Genomic DNA, 16004 nt, shown 5'->3' on the forward strand with positions numbered 1-16004 from the left:
CGCCGCCGGGCAGCCGGGGGGAATCCGCCCGCATCGCCGCCCTCGCCGGCCGGGCGGCCGCAGGGCCCGGAGCGCCGGAGACCGGGGTTGGGGCGGCACCGTGCGGCGGCCACGGGGTCCCGTTAGAGCATCCCCCGGCGGCTATGCCGAGGGCCCGGAACGGCCGGCGGAGCAGGGGGGCCGGCGGGAGGGAGGAAGTAGGTTTGTTTACGGGCTGTTTGGGGCGGGGCAGCCCGGGACCGGGGTCCAGTGCTGGGGCGGGGGTCAGGGCTCCAGGCCGCGCCTGACGCTCTCTTTTTTTGCTTCTGCCCGGGATCTTCTCCCAGACCTTCCTGCGAGTGCGAGCCAACCGGCAGACCCGACTGAATGGTGAGTCTTGCCCGGCCCCTCCCTCCGCCCCACCCCCGGCCTCCTCCCTCCCTCACTGCCTGAAGCTCCGGGCTTGCCTGGGTCTCTTCGACTTTGGGGCCATTTGGCTTCGTCGCAGTCACAGCGCCTGAGAATGTGCTAACCAAGGTGGCCGCCCTCAGTTTCCCCGTCTGTCTAATGGAGGTTATGGTTCCAGCTCTTGCCCACGCCTCTCTGAAGGCCTTCAAGAACCCTGGCGGGCAATAAGTACCAGAGAATGAGGAACAAGCTACACAATTCCACTCGGGAGCTCAGCTTTGAATTTGCAAACTGCTGGGACCTCACTGTACAAGCCGGCAGGGCGCTGAGAATGTTTTTCTTCCAGTTTTTAATCAGTGCCCAGTAGTGTGAATACAGCCTCTCTGCTGAGACTTGACAATGCAGTGAGATCTGGAGTTCCCACGGCAACAGGAACTAACTCATCCCAGGGCTCTTTGAGTTATCAGTCGGCCCACATTTCACAAAGGTGATCAGCGTGGGCTCGACAGCTCTTAGAGGCCTTCTCTGAAAGCACGTCGTGTATGCACTACCTGGCGCCCCCCCTTTTGGATTCAAACCTCTGGAGCATTGCTGTTTGCTGAACACAATTGGATGATCCTAGCTTTTTGTGCTGACATGGGTGTGGTATATCTGGGTGTTAGCTGTAAGGGGCTTTAGGGTCTCTGGCCAGCTCCTGCCACTTGGTTTCTGCTGCCTGGCTGAACTCCAATCTGGGAACGGGAAAGCATTCATTATGGGCTGACCCCATGTTAAGCATCATTATCACAACACTTCTGAGAGGAAAGTGGTAACACACATTTTGTAGATAAGGAAACTGAGGCTGGGAGAGGGGAAGGTGATTTGTTTAAAAACACACAGCTGGGATGTAACTGAACCATGATTTAAACTGAAGTTTACCTTCAAAGCTTGTGCTTCTGTGACCGTGCCGTGTTACCTCCTTAAGCAAATACAGACCTTTCCCTACCTACATTTTAGTAAGCTTAGTTCAGGATTTAGAAGGTGAATGGTGAGTTCCTTCATCAGCAAGGCAATGCCTTGAGAATTTTCAGGTGTTGTCTAACCCCAACAGGGTGCTTTCCTGGAATTACAAGGGATCTTCTGTCCTGGGTGGCTTGGGCAAGAACAGTGTCCAGTATCACGCTCTCCTTGGCAATTCTGTAAGATTCATTTCTTTATTCAGTCATCAGTGTCTATGATAGGCCGTTTGTATTGGCATACTGCTCAATACAGGCTTCAAGAACCACCAGGGCCCCTTGCCTTTCTGATATCTAGAATTCCTTCTCCATCCCAGCCATGGCTGTAGGGTGCCAAGGTCACTCAAGTCTGAAATTCCAAGCGTTAGGACAGTCAGGGTGAGGGGATCTAGATCTTTGTCCACAAAATCAAGGACGACACTGGAACATAGTCACCTCTCCTGGGTAAGAGCACAGGAAGTTGAAGATAAGGGCCAGGCTACTGACCAAGATGTCTCAAACTTCATGCCAACCCTGGTGGGATGATGGCTTTCCTGTTGGTTTAGGTCTTTCTAGAGTTACTCGTTTGGAGTTGGAATAGCTCCCTGCCTCAGACTCTCAATAGGCAAGAGCTAGGTCCCCAAGTGCATGTTCTTGCTGCCCTGGCACACTCACGGATCAGTCTTTGTTGGTGCTGTCAGTCAGTGGGGAGATTCTTAGGGCAGGAGAGCATTCTGACCTATGGAGTCAGGCCTGATTTCTTATCCTGCCTTTGCCACTTCTTAGCTACTTGGACAAGTATCTAGTTCTTGCTGAGCCTTGAGTTTCTTCTGTTAAAATGGATAATACAGCCTTGCTTCAGGTTGAATGTAGAATTAAATGAGCTACTTTGTGTAAGGTATTTGATGCTAAGCCTGATACACAGCTGAAGCTCTAAATTGTAACATCACCTTTCACCTGTGTCCCCCCCTACCTAAACTGCATTCATGAGTTTCCCACCAGGATCAATATCCATGAGAAAGTTTTTCCTGGCCCTGCAATGGGGAACATTTTTCTCCCCGATTGTCTTGCCACTCCAATCACTCTGGTCTCAGAGTGGCTAGCTCTACTTCTGCTATTGCAGGGGGAGGGGGGCAGTCCCTTGTTTTGACCCCTTCCTGCTTCAGTGACAGGAGGGCTGCAGAGAGGGATTAGTGAGCTAATTAGAAATGATTGCATCTCTCAGCATTAATTAGCAGTGCTGTGGGCTTGCAGTGTGCACTTTGGAATTGAGCCCCCTGCGGGACAGCGTGGCAAGCAGCCGTCTGCCTCAGGGGCCTGCCAGCCCCCTGCACTGATTAGAAATGATAGAACAGGTTTGGGTAGGCACAGTAAAGGCTGCCCTCTCAAAGTACTGTGGGCTCTCTGATTCAGATCCTCTATACCTGTATGACTGGGCCTCAGTCTCCTCTTCTGTAAAATGGGACCAGTGGAGTGCTTATTTCAGCAGTACATATACTAAAATTGGAATGATACGGAGAAGATTAGTATGACTCCTGCACAAAGATGATATGCAAATTCATAAAGCATCATATATATATATATATATATATATATATTTTTTTTTTTTTTTTTTTTTTAAATGGTATCTGGACATGAGAGAAAATCTTCCTGAGGGATTCTAGGTAGGATACTAAGGGCTATACCTCAGGGCCCTTGGCCCTGGAACAAAAAAAAGGGTGATGAGTGAACAGCAGGCCAAATCAGGCCCCTGGAGGGACCTTGGGTTCTAGCCAAGAGATGTTCTTTAAGAGAGCCCGTGGTCTTGGGTTTCTGGGCAGATACCTAGCAACTTGGAATGTCTTTGCTCACTGGACTTACTGAAGGCTGCAGGTAGGGAAGTATGGATTGAACTTGAGCCAGCTGTGACCAGAGTGGACACTTCACTGGCCTACCACCAGCCTCCTCCCCAGGTGCTCTTGGCAAGGCTCGGTCCCCAAAGGAGCAGAAGGCGCTGCATAATGAGGGCCAGATCAGGCACTGAACAAAAGGGCTAATGGCTGGCAAGGGGTCAGGATGTGTCAGCTCCACTGGGACCAGGGGAGCTACAGTGACCGTTCGCCTGTTCTGTGCTTTGTTTTCGGTTTCTCCATGCAGCTCGGATTGGGAAAATGAAACGGAGGAAGCAAGATGAAGGGCAGGTATGTCCCCTGTGCAACCGCCCCCTGGCAGGATCGGAGCAGGAGATGAGTAGGCATGTGGAGCATTGCCTTTCTAAGGTAGAGGGGCCATCACTACCTACCTCTTCACCCCTTCCTCCCTCCCTTCCCCTACACTAGCTGCTGACTACCCCCAGATTTATGGGCTGTGTTGGGGTCTCCATGTGGTCTCAGCAGCTTTTTCCTCTCTGTTCTTTGCCCTCTTCCTTTGCTTTCACTCTTCCGCTCCTCCCCTGGGGCTCCAGTGGAAAATAATTGGGAAGAGGCCCAGGTCTTCGACCTCCAGATTGGTTTATGTGAAAGGGACCCTAGATCTGGAGGCCCATCTGGCTCACCAAAGCTGGAGGTTAGGGCTATGCCCTCCTCGTAGACCCTGGGGAGCAGGTAGTGGTGGCCTGGGACCCACATGATCCTACTCTGCTCTTCACAGAGGGAAGGCTCCTGTGTGGCCGAGGACGATGCTGTGGACATCGAGCATGAGAATAGCAACCGCTTTGAGGAATATGAGTGGTGCGGGCAGAAGCGGATACGGGCCACCACTCTCCTGGAAGGTGGTTTCCGAGGTACAAGCAGCTGACACATAAGCAGTGGCATTCTGGTGGCCAGGCCTCTGCTGGGTATCCATCGGTTGGGAGCCAAGAGGCCAGGGCTGGTGGCTGGTCATCCGTTCCACCACGTGGGAACTGCTGCTGGCGGGGCTCCTTTGTGACCGTGCTGCCTGCCTGTGATGTGCATATTAAAATGGATGTATTTGGGTGGGGAAATGGAATTGTGAGGCTGCAAGCTAGGAATGACGAGGGGGGCTCTCAGCCTCGGGTGATGCATTGAAGGTGACAGCCAAGCCGCGTTAGCACCTGCATAAAATATTAAAGGGACGGTTATGCATTTATCACTCCATCCCTCTTAAGGCTGATAAATGAGAATCCAGCAACCTGCTGTACACCTCCAGCACTGGGGGCCCTCAGGGCTTCCAGGCAAACACATTGGATTTTCCTCCTCCTCCTCAACCCCACGTCAGGGAAATCAGTTACAGAGGAGAGAGTGAGTTATGGCAAAATTTGACCTCCCCTGAGCTTCATTGGTGAATCTAATTTTAGCTCTGATCCCATCCCTTCTCCCTGGGTGCCCTCTGCCCTGAAGCAAGAGGGGCCTGGGCCCAGCTGCTCCTTGCTTCCCTTGGGCTCCCCAGTTGCTGCAGAGGGGTCTACAGGGCTTTGCACAGCTCCATTACCCTCCCAGCTCCTTGGAGGGATATGACTTCGCTCAGTGGAAGTCTCCCACCCCTCACCAGGTCAAACAGTACACAGGTTGGATGCCCAGGGTCGTGTCCTCTTGTCAGACTCCTCTGCTTTGGGCAGGAGGAAAGGGAAGCAGTTTGCCTCCTGGCCTCCGGCTCTCTGTGCACAAGCACAGCTGGCTCTGCACCTTAAAATCATTAAGTGAACCAATCTGCTTCCCATCTGCCTCCAATTCTCTGGGCAACACCCTTGGGAGTCCTGGTGTGTTTGGTCCCTGGGGAATCTCACAGCAGCTGGGAAGAGGGTGTCTGACTTATGGGGGCTTTGCTGCATGGGCTGGTTTTGAGGAGTGGTCTCCATAGTGCCGTGCAGTGCAGACTGGATACGTGAAGGGGCGGCAAGCCCAGGTGGGGCATTATGCTTCTGGGTTTCTCTCATTCTCCAAGCATTTGGGGCCAGCCAGAGTGTAAATCAGGAAGGTAAATCAGCCCAATCTATTGCCCGAGCCTGAGTGGAGAGTTCATTTGCCACTTCGCTGTTGTCCTGTCCCAGAGTTTTAAAGTGCCTGAGGCCCTGAGAAGATGAGCGGCAAAGACCAGGATCCTGGGAATGGTACACGCAGGTGTCTGGTGACAGCCCATGCAGGGTCAGTTGCAGGATGCTGCTCTGGGCTCGCTCTGTTGGCAGCTGGAAATACTCACGCCTTCTATTACTGTGGCAACTTCTTAGGTTTCTTGGCACAGATCTGGACCTGATGGTTTCTGGGCACCAGACAAGGCTTACGGGGGATAAAGCTGCATAAGGCCTGCTGATTTGACAGTATTTCCCCGCGCTGGGATGCACTTGCAGAGCCGGTGTGCGGTGCTCTTAGGCCCTGGGCGGGTGTCAGTTTTCCCTGAGTGTTTACACTATGAGGTTGTTCCTTTCAAGAATTCCTGAGGGGAGTTCAAAGGGGGCTTTTCTTTGAGCGATTTGGAGAGCGAGAATGAGAGTGAGGCTTGAAGAGGGAGCAGGGCCGGAGGTGCCTTTATCTGCAGAGAATGGTTCCAGCTTGCCTGATAGAAGCCGCTGCTGCCTCTTAAACAGCTTAGTGCAGTCAAAAGACAGGCAGACTTGAAAGGCTGTTTTACAGCAAGATCAGCGGGGGCCACGAGGCAGAGAGCGGGGCACAGCGGAGCAGAGGAGGCTGAGGCTCCTCAGTGGGGGGGGCATCAAAGGAGGCCCTGGTTGATCCCGACTGCCTCTGCCCCCTGAAACCCTGTCTGCAGAAACTGGCCATCTGTCAGTCTACACTCCCTGGCCAGGACTGGTAGGCCCCAACTCTTGGGGGGTTGGGTGTGGCCCCGCCAGGCGGGCTGGTGTCAGTGTGGTGCATTGATCGCCCGCCGGGCGGGCCGGGCCGCAAGCCGGGCAGCGCGTGCTTAATGTGATTGAAAGGCAGTTAAAATGGCGGTGACCTTTTCAGGAGGAATTAGATTGCCTGCCAAGACCGGTTAGAGGGAGTGATAACGCCGGCTGAAGAAGCTGCCCAGCCGACTTCAGAGAGAGGGAGCAGAGGCAGGATGAGCAGGCGAGCAGTGAGGCCCATTTAAGCTGCGCTGTGCGTGCTGACAGAACAGAGATTGCTGTCCTTGTTAGATATGAAAGAATTGAAGAATTGCAGATAAGTTCCTGTATCCGATCATCCCCTATTCCTTCCCCCAGACCAGGGCCCCTTCGTCATCCTCAGCAAAGCTTCCCACCAGGCCCACTGGGAACTGGTTTGATGGAGCAGATCTGTTACCTTGAACATAATCTGCTGTGGAGCCAGTGAACAAGCGAGAGTTTTGGTGGAGACACTTGACTGAGGGGAACGGGCCTTGCAGTTGGACCTATGGCTATTGAGGGCAAGACCGGATAGCTCAGGCCCAGGAGTGTTTGGCATTGGGACTTTAGAACAAAATGAAGGACCAGACAGAACAGGTAAGCACCAAGATAGGTCCAGCTGGACATAGATCTTTAAGAGGCTAAAGAAAATAAAGATTTCAAGAGAGTAGGTTGGAAGACCTAAAACTTGCAGTGTCTAGGAAATACTGTGGCCTTCTTCGTTCTCAGAAATTCTGGACTGTGTGCCTAAGCTGTTGGACCTCTCAGTACCTTAGGTTTGCTAACCTGCTACTGCTGTTTCCTCCCACCCAGCATTATAGTTGCATAGAGGGTGGCACAGGGCCTAGAGCTTCACCAACATTCCCCTGAGAGAGTTCAGCAGCTAGGAGTAAAAGATACTCTTCTGGGGCACCATGCCAGCCCTGAGCAGAGCAAGAAGCCTCTGGGCTAGAGTAGCAGGCCCCAGGGAAAACCTAATTATACAGCCCTTGAGGACAAACGTACTCCAATCTGTAGTCAAGAAGGTATGTGACAGACGAACCACACCTTTCCTCATTTTCTATCTCCAGTCCTGGGTCCTAGAGAAGAGACTCATGTTGAGCTTTGATCCCTCCCCTGGATTGGTGGCCAGTGAAAGTTCACCCAGCTGGATTTGGGGAGCCTGGAGCCCATCATATCTGGAGTGGACAGGCTGGAGAGAGGACATAGGAATGGTTGATTTCAGATAAGGTGACAGTGATGTGGCAGGCACAAGAGTGGCAAGATGGAAAAATTTCCCAGGAGGCTGCACAGGAAATAGAAGGTGCTGCAGCTGTCTCTCTGAGCCCTGGCGGGGAAACACATTACTAGAATCCAGCACTGAGCCCCTTTGAAGCAAACAGGTGGAGGGGAGGGAGACTATGGGGACTAAGAGAAATGCTCTTCAGGCCTCTGCCCTGCCCAGATCCTAGCCTTGGGACTGCATCTTTCTCAGGTTCCTGTCTTGGATTTAGGCTGCTTCCAAGTAGTCTGGGATGAGATCTCATGGAGAGGACAGGCAGGGTAGCTGTAGCACAGATTTTTTAACTGGCTGTTGCTTGCTAAAACTTCACGAGATTCTGAGTCAGGGAATGAGAGGTTTTGTGAGTCCAAGGGCACAGAGAAGTAGGCCTTCCCCTAGCCCCTGCTCCCTTTGGCATGTTAGTTCCCAGAAGGTGGGAGCCCCAGCTGCTAAAAATGTTCCCCAGTGCAGCCATGCTGCCTTGTCTGGTCAGTGACAGGTGTTGGAACAGCCGACTGCTGGAGGCAGTCTTGATATGGAGAGGGTTAGGGCTGCTGCCTTCCAGCTCCCTACCACCTTTAGTTATAACTGTCGCCTGGTGGGAGGGGTGAGAAGAGGTGGCAAAGAGCAGGGCACCTCTGTCCCCTGTGGCAACTGACGGGGATTTAATCGCCTTTTGGAACACAATTGTTAAGCTGGGACAGAGGGAGTGCAAGCAGAAGGAGCAAGTATCAATGGTTTTAAACGGCGTCTGTCTCTCTGCGTCTCTCCTGACGTGAGGCAGTGAAACGCGTTATTGAGGAGGCCCGGAAAGTGGCTAAGTGCGTTTGACACACGCCAACTCCCTGCCTCCACACTGGATAATTGCATTGTCAACTGTTCAGCGAGGTGGCAGGTGACACTGCAGGCCGATTGATTGTCCCGCATCGCAGCTCCCCAGACTGTCAGCTCCCCAATCGATGGCGTTTACACAAGACACCGTAACTGCATCTGTAACTAATTCCAGTGTAAAACTCTCCGGAAGCTGCTGCCCCTGTCTCCTCCCCACACACACAACCCCCCCCCCCCCCGCCCCCGCTACAAGAGCACAGCCTCTGGAGGGCCCCAAGACTTTCCTTTCTCCCTGGGCTCTGGTTTTGTTAGGAGCAGCAGGTGAGGAAATTGATGGCTCCTTTTTTTTGTGGTTTCAGGTTCCAGGACGTTAGTGCCCCCAGTAAACGGGCATCTCCAGTTTCTCAATCGATCACCTAATCGATTGATTAAATTAACACTGATTTTTTTTTTTTTTTTCTTCTCCTCAATGAGCCAGGAAGAAATGAGTTTATGGGAGAGGGGTCATTTTTATAAAATTTAGACTTGCTTATCATTTCTGTACCGAATCCTCTTTTTCTCTGTTGCTAAGTATTCATTTGCAGGGAAGGGATTTTTTCACACTGCCCACCCTCCCAGAACCCACTCTGCTGAGTGTCATTGACCATCAGGCTCAGTTTGCTTATAGACAGCAGCCCAACACATTGTGCTACTTTAGGTGGGGCTGAGCCATAGCAAGGGGCCTCCCCTGCTGACTAAAGGGTACTCCAGGTCATCTTGGAGGTGCAGGGAGCTGAGTCTCTTCCCTGGATAGCAGCAGCAGGAGTGGCAGCTTGCTTGTTATCCCCAGAGCTATACAGAACAGGAGCCAGAGGCTTGGAAAGGAGCTCTGTGTGCCATCTTGCCTCTGAGTACTGGCTTGGGATGTGCCAGCAGCTGAGAACATAAAATGACTATGGAGCTTTCCTCTCAAACCAGGGAAGGGGGGGCAAGCTGGTGGGGGCGCTGTCTGCGTAAAATGGCTTTATGGCCGTTTCTTTTTATTATGATTCTGCCAGAAGTCAGCAAGTGACATTTCATTAAGAAAATAAAGTTTAATGTGCTGGGAAGGAGGTTGGAGCAGGCTGGGGCAGCATAAGAGGGAAATTGGCAGTGGCAGCCCGTTCTGAACACCTGTGGGGGTAGGGAGAAGTTCCCAACATCTGTCTCCACTGCAGGATGGGGTCAGGGTCAGAATGAACTGCTCAGACCAGAGACAGGCCTTTTCCTTGGCAGATAAGATGTGCCATGCTCTCTGTCCTGCCTGGCTGGTCAGAGGAGCAGGAGGTTACCACCCAGCTGGGGGAAGCTGATAGGGAAGGTTGTATCCTGAGTGGCTTCACACCTCAGCCTCCTTTCTGACGCAGGGCTCTCAGCACTTAGTAGAACAGTATCATCAGTGGTTAGTCATTTCTGCTGCGGTGTCTTGTATAGCACCTGCTCTGGGCCTGGCCAGCTCTGCTGGATGGTGCTGAGATCACAGTAGTGAGTCAGACCTGGGCTTTCAGTCGGTGAGGGACCATGACAATACATGTAATGACTTTGGAGTTCCATAGGAGTCCATGTGGACACCAAGGAAAGGACACCTATCTGTATAGAAATACCTGGGGAAGTCTCCACACTGAACACCTTGAGGGTGGGGATCACATCTTGAAATTCTTTGTCTCCAATGCCAACCCAGGCAGAGGATGAGCTCAGTAAAGGCTGAAAGAATATTCCTGAGGTGAGTTCATTGCGGAAGTATTTCTGGAGCAGCTATGCATATAGGCACTGTGAGTTCCTAGCAGGAAGCGTGGTTGAGCTAGGTCAGACTTGCAGAACAAGCAGGCATTTGTTTTGTAGACCAGGAGGGAGAAGACGTAATAAGATGTACAAAAGCACAGGAACACGAGCAAACACGTAGGGTTGGGGAAAGCACAGTAGCTATGGTCTGCTGGAGTATGAGTCCTGTTCTAGGCCTGTCAGAGGAGAGGACTTCAGGCCATAGGGCTACTTTCTGTGTTGAGAAACTGGGACCTTTCCTGGCATCTTTGGGGTACCCTGTTTTATCAGCCTTGCCATGGATTCTTTGCTTTCCTTTTTGTCCACTTACCAGGCAGGGCTGGGCAGGGCCAGGCTGAGGCAAAGATGGGAGGCTGACTGCTGAGCTGCATGTACGTGGGGGCGGGGGCGTTGGCAGGGCTCGGGGGCACAGGCTGTAAGTGAACCTGATAGCTACATTCTGATTGATGGCAGAGTTTGTCTCCCAAACTGTCAGAGGGTTTATAGAGGTGCCACTCACCCACAAGGAGGGAATTGCTTGTCAGGACACCTGGCTGTGAACAGGAGACAGAGCTGTAACTTGGTGTTTTCTCAGCTTAATGGCCCTGCTGCTGACCTGCCTGCTGCCTCGAGTTTGTTGATGCCTCAGTGTAGAGGGGGAAATGAGGATTGTCGGGAGGGGTGGAGCCTAGGCAGTGCCTAGCTTCTCTCTTTCCCTTGTGCTGTTTGCCTTTGGGATGGATGGAGCCTTTGTGAGACCAGAGACCAGAGGTGTAGATGGGAGAAGAAAGGTCAGGAAGAAAATGCTTTGGAAATGGACTTGAAAGATGGAGAACGTTCCACATGGAGTGAATAGCATAAGCTAACGTCTCAAGAACAGGATATACAGGGTTTTCTGAAGAGCAGTAAATAGCCTATCTGTAGGCATCTGGCTTATGGAGTAAAATGAGAAAAAGAGCAAAGGTGGAGAAGTAGGTGCATCCACATCTTGACGGATCTGGCTGAGAAGATTCTGTATGCAGTGGGAAGCCATAGCTGGTTTTGGAGCTGGGAAAGGAATGGTCAGAGCCATATGGTAAGCAGGATAAAGGAATAGACAAGAGGCTCGAGGACCCGTTATAAGATTGTCATCCTGATGAGAGTGGAAAGAATGGATAAGAAGAAATTTATGAGATTATCAGACAGAACCCTGAGCTGCTTCCTCATCTCTTTGATGATTTCCTTGCTGCTTCTACTTGCCACAGATTCCATCGTTTTCATCTCTCTCTGTCCTGGCATGGTTGCTATGCTGGCCAATAGGGTATGGTCTCAGTCCACTGAGAGGAGTCAGAGGCAGGGAGGGAGAAGCAATCGGCTTTGTGGCCCCTGACCGTGGCCATCAGGAAGGGTGGTCCTGGGTGTCAGAGCACATAGCAGGTAAGGGGGCCTAATGTGACTTCAGCAGCTCCCCCCCTCCCCATTGGCCAGGGGTCTACCAGTGGCTAGGCCAAGCACACCTTGGTAGGGACAGCCACCTGCCTGGCCAACGGCCCTGTGTCCACCCAGCCTGCTTGTCTTCATGGATTGCTTTCAGAAGCAGGTGTGTGTGCGTGCCTTCCTCCCTCATCTGTCCCTTCCTAATCCCTTTATAACTGCACTTGTCCAGGAATCTGGGCTGAGTGAGGTGGAGATGAATAATTAATGTCAGGCGCTTCAGACACCAAATATTTGAACAGCTGCCTGGTGTTTTTGCTGGCAAGGACCTGGCGGCCAAAATCAGGACATTGGCTGGGGGTCTTGCTGTGTGCCTCTGACTGGCCCTAGCCAGTTTGCTCTTCCCTCTGATGGACTGTCAGGCTGGACTATGGGACACAGGGGGATGCCCAGGTCCTGGTTGGGGATAGCCTTGTAGACCTGAATTTCTGTGTCTTCTTCCTGCTCTTCCTAGACCTAGAAGACAGGTGGGCAGCAGGGCTAGCTTGGGTGTCTCCTGAGGACCTAACATAGTGTATGAATGGTCTAGTTTATGAGCAGAGACCACTAGGAGCAGCAGGAAGTGGCAGAGAAGGATGAGGTACGCAGAGTGAAAGGGATTGGAATGTCAGAGCCACGAGTACCTAAGTAATTGGCTTTCTATGTTCCAGGCCCAAATTTCTGAGCCTTACCTGGCCCAAAACCTGACCCCTACCTAGGGAGAACAGAAAGGGCACTCTTGGCCTAGTCTTGCTGGCCCCTGGCCCTCCTCACGTCCTGCTTCCCACAGGCTCTGGCTTCGTCATGTGCAGCGGCAAGGAGAATCCGGACAGTGATGCTGACCTGGATGTGGATGGGGATGACACTCTGGAGTATGGGAAGCCACAGTATCCTTGGGGCACTGTGGGACAAGGTGGGGCTGGTGGGACAGGTCAAACGGAATTTAAAAAGTAGCCAGCACCTCTGGTACTTGCCCATACTATCCATCCACCCCCCCCCCCCCGCCCCCTTTGGGGTCAGTGTCTGAGCTTTAACTAGGATTCAACCTTCATGGCCAACTGTAAACTAGGATCTGTTGTCCTTGACCACCATGCCAGATACACAGAAGCTGACGTCATCCCCTGCACAGGCGAGGAGCCTGGTGAAGCCAAGGAGAGAGAGGCACTCCGGGGTGCAGTCCTAAAGCAAGTGTGGGCACAGGCTTGGGTGGGTGGGATAGAGGGGTGGGAAGTCCTGAGGCAGGGGTCAGCCTAGTACCCACTCTCAGGGCTCCTCCACCTGCCTTTAGAGCTCACTTTGTTCTTTTCTTCTCCTTTCCCTAGTGGTGGCCCTCCCAGCACACGCATCACGCCCGAGTTCTCTAAATGGGCCAGTGACGGTAAGTCCTGACCCACCACAGGAGTAATTAATGGGTAGAGGAGACCTCTTTGGGTGGTGGTGACTGACTCAAGCCCAGCCCCTCACCTGTGCTGCCCAGTCTGGCCAGAGTATGAGTTGCCCCTCTGTCCCAGCAGAGATGCCATCTACCAGCAACGGTGAGAGCAGCAAGCAGGAAGCCATGCAGAAGACCTGCAAGAATAGTGACATCGAGAAGTAAGTGTCTGGCCAGGAGGGGGGCCTCTGGAATGGCAGTTCAGAGGGAGGGGGGAGAGAGGGGCTCTTTGCTAGCAGGAAGGCCTGCTGCTAAGGCTCCTGGCCTCCAGAACGCGACTTAATCCTGCAGCCCTGGGCACACGACGGGCATTGGGGCCCAGCTGGTGCTAAGTGTGACTCTGTGAATTGATCACTGGGCCACGGCCTTGGGAGTCTTGGCGGAGGGAGGAGTAGTCCGCCTGCCTGCCTGCCCGCTGCGGCGGCCTCCGCCCGGGAATGTGATGTATGGCCGCCCAGCCCAGCCGGCGCACTTGATTCATCTCCAGTTTCTGTTTCTTAATCGGGAGCTAAATTGGTTTCATTTTTCTTGTCCCGGGTGGCGCTTGCAGTGGGTTTTAGGCAGGAGCATTGGGTCTCATCACTTCTGGTAGGAATTTTTGGCCTGGGTTCTCTGGCGGGGGAAAAGGGGATCTGTTAGCACTTCACATGGGGCTGGGCAGCCCCTGGCCTGGATCCCCAGGAGCCACAAGCAAATCAGTTGGGCATCTTACTGTCTTTCCAGAAGCCCATGCAAGGCCAGTTCTGGCCCCAAGAGGTGGTATTGTCCAGCTCTGGCTGCCTGGAGTTGCTGCTGTTGGCCATTGCTTAACTCCCCGCACCCCACCCCTCTCTCTGCTGGAGGCTAGGTTTCCTGGGGTTAAAAGGCAGGCTCTTCATTCCAGGGCCAGTGTTCCATCTTGCCTCCTGCCAGGAGAGTGGATTGCAGGCCGGTGCAGGGCTGGGTCGGTGGCCCAGGGTCACCTCCCATTTGTTTCCCTCCATTTTGTGTTGTCATAAATTCATTCCAGCCCGTTGTGGTTGATCAGTTTATCTCGGCCGGGGCCGCGAGTGCTGCTGGCATGATGTATGGGCCGCGGCTCGGGGCCCGGCTGCCCATGAATCACCGCAGCTGCTCCGTGTCAGTGCTGGAGCGGGCCGCACGGGTTCGGCGCAACCAGCATAGGGGGGCGGTGGGGGGGGAGGAATGACGTATGGATGTTTATTTAATAATTCTCTCCTACTCCAGCTGAGCGGGGCGGGCGGGGCCATAAGGGGCGCCCACCCTCGTCTGGAGGGGCTGCTCATAAATCAGAAAGACAAGATCATTAATCAGGGATGGCGCCCGAGGGGGAGGTGGGGGCCAGAGCTAGTGGCCATCCATGAAGGTACTACCCACTCAAGGCTGGAGAAAGTTGAGACTTCTGTCCCACCTGTGTGAGCACAGGAACCAGTAGGCAGGGTTCTCTGGGATGCATCATAGACACTCAGTCATATGCAGAGATCTCCACTGGGTCTGGATCTGCCCAGATTGGGACCCTTCAGTCCCTATGGCTTCTCTCTTCCTCGTATACAACATAGGTTCCTGTCCTAGATCTTATTCACCACCTAGGGGAAGCAGGAAGGTAGGATGCCATAGTTTCTTCCAGGAAATTCTCCACTCCATGCCTTGGAGGGTCTTAGGAATAACTCAGAAGCAGCCTGGATCAGGAGCTAGAGAATTGGGTATTACACCAGAGCAGAGATTAGAGGTCAGGTGTATGCTGAGCAAATCCACAATAAGGTGGGCTCTGGAATTGGATGTGGCCTTGGAGCTTTTGGATATAAAGGGGGAGATGGCTTCATTCTCTCTTGGCCCCATCCTGTTTGCTTTCTATATCTCACTCCTCTGATTTGGGGTTTGAGAGTGCTCAGCTCTGGGGTAGCCCTGTGCCCCCAACTCCAGGCCTTTGTTTCCCAATTTTCAAAATAACTACATAGGACCAGGCAAATGCCCAGCATGGTCGTTGGGAGAGAAAGAGAGCACAGCTACCCATCCTTGTCTCCTTGTCAAGAATTTACCAGCAGATGGGGTGGCACATATGGCATTGGGCAAAATGCCAGGGGAAGAGCCAGCTGTGCTGGTGATAGTAAGGGTGGAGGGGGTGGTGAAGGCTTCCAGATCTGGAAAGTTGAATGGACACTTCCAGAGAATCAGCCAATGCCAGAGGAAATGGAGTCAAGCCCTTTGCAGCTTCCCTGGAGAGACGTAGGGCAGAGAGGGAGTCACAGACCTATGGATAATAGATCTAGGGCATCTCTGGTATAGGGACACAGCCATCGAGAAGTCATATTCTGTGTTTCTGCTAAGAAATTCGAATTCAAATTCTGTGTTTCTGCCCTAAGAGAGAAAGGTCAGAGATCAAAGTTTGTTGTTGCCCATGGAATGTTACCCACCATCCTCCCTGTGCCCCCCAGTACCACTTATGCCCAGCAGGGAAAGACCACCTGTAAGCTTTCAGGCTTTCTGAACCGATGATCTGCTCCAAGCTAGCAGAACAGGTCACCCTAGGAGAACATCTCTGCCACACTGCACCACACTTACAATTCCCCCTCAGTCCGCTCTTTCTCCTGATTGAATACATCTTGTAGCCTCAGCTCTTCAGCTCTTACCCTGTCACAGCCTTCCTCCAACACCTCCAGCAACTTCCCATTGCCTGTGAGATAAACTTCACTTTCTGATTGTGCCTCTGAAGTCTTTTCTGATAGAATCTCCTTGCCCACTTTAGCACTGTCTACTTACCCACAGGTGAGCCTTAAACAGCCACATGGGTCTCTTGGGCCTCTTAGCCTGTGTTCCTACTGGTCCCTAGACCTGGAGACCCAGCTCCTCCTGGGTATTTCCAGTGTTGTAATGTTAGTCATGTAGTTCTTGGTTGATCACAGCATCTGTCTTTGGGGTTTGAATCCCACCTCCCCCATTCTGTGTGAACCATAAGCAAGCTATTTAATGTTCCTTTGCTGCTTTAGTTTCTTCATATGTAAAATGGGAATATTCGAATCTCCTCGGGGTTTTGTGAGGTGTAAATAAAATAATAATTTTCAATCTCTCAGTACAGGCCCTGGCATT

At 52.7% G+C, this 16004-nt stretch overlaps 1 protein-coding gene, 1 long non-coding RNA gene and 1 other non-coding gene across 8 annotated transcripts in view; 2 read left to right on the forward strand and 1 right to left on the reverse strand.

Annotated features, from left to right (window-relative positions):
• RNF220 (ring finger protein 220) overlaps nucleotides 1-16004 on the forward strand; it is a 224772-nt gene that overhangs the window by 205321 nt on the left and 3447 nt on the right. For 2 of the 6 annotated variants that reach the window (XM_045477057.1, XM_045477059.1), the window contains exons 5-11: nucleotides 327-369; nucleotides 3498-3619; nucleotides 3990-4122; nucleotides 12276-12398; nucleotides 12555-12669; nucleotides 12808-12863; nucleotides 13000-13078. In XM_045477057.1, the coding sequence (XP_045333013.1) occupies nucleotides 327-369; nucleotides 3498-3619; nucleotides 3990-4122; nucleotides 12276-12398; nucleotides 12555-12669; nucleotides 12808-12863; nucleotides 13000-13078 (671 nt within the window). Of the gene's footprint in view, nucleotides 1-25; nucleotides 198-326; nucleotides 370-3497; nucleotides 3620-3989; nucleotides 4123-12275; nucleotides 12399-12554; nucleotides 12670-12807; nucleotides 12864-12999; nucleotides 13079-16004 lie in introns of those variants that run through there. The other 4 variants (XM_045477063.1, XM_045477058.1, XM_045477060.1 and 1 more) reach the window with 4 other exon arrangements.
• LOC123600138 lies at nucleotides 2835-2941 on the forward strand. Its single transcript, XR_006713517.1, has one exon. It is a non-coding gene; the product is annotated as a U6 spliceosomal RNA (small nuclear RNA).
• LOC123597767 lies at nucleotides 2982-13071 on the reverse strand. Its single transcript, XR_006712251.1, has 2 exons — nucleotides 12950-13071; nucleotides 2982-4413 (listed from the first exon to the last, which is right to left on the reverse strand). It is a non-coding gene; the product is annotated as an uncharacterized LOC123597767 (long non-coding RNA).

This window comes from Leopardus geoffroyi, chromosome C1 (assembly GCF_018350155.1).
Source record: "Leopardus geoffroyi isolate Oge1 chromosome C1, O.geoffroyi_Oge1_pat1.0, whole genome shotgun sequence".
Taxonomy (NCBI): Eukaryota; Metazoa; Chordata; class Mammalia; order Carnivora; family Felidae; genus Leopardus; species Leopardus geoffroyi.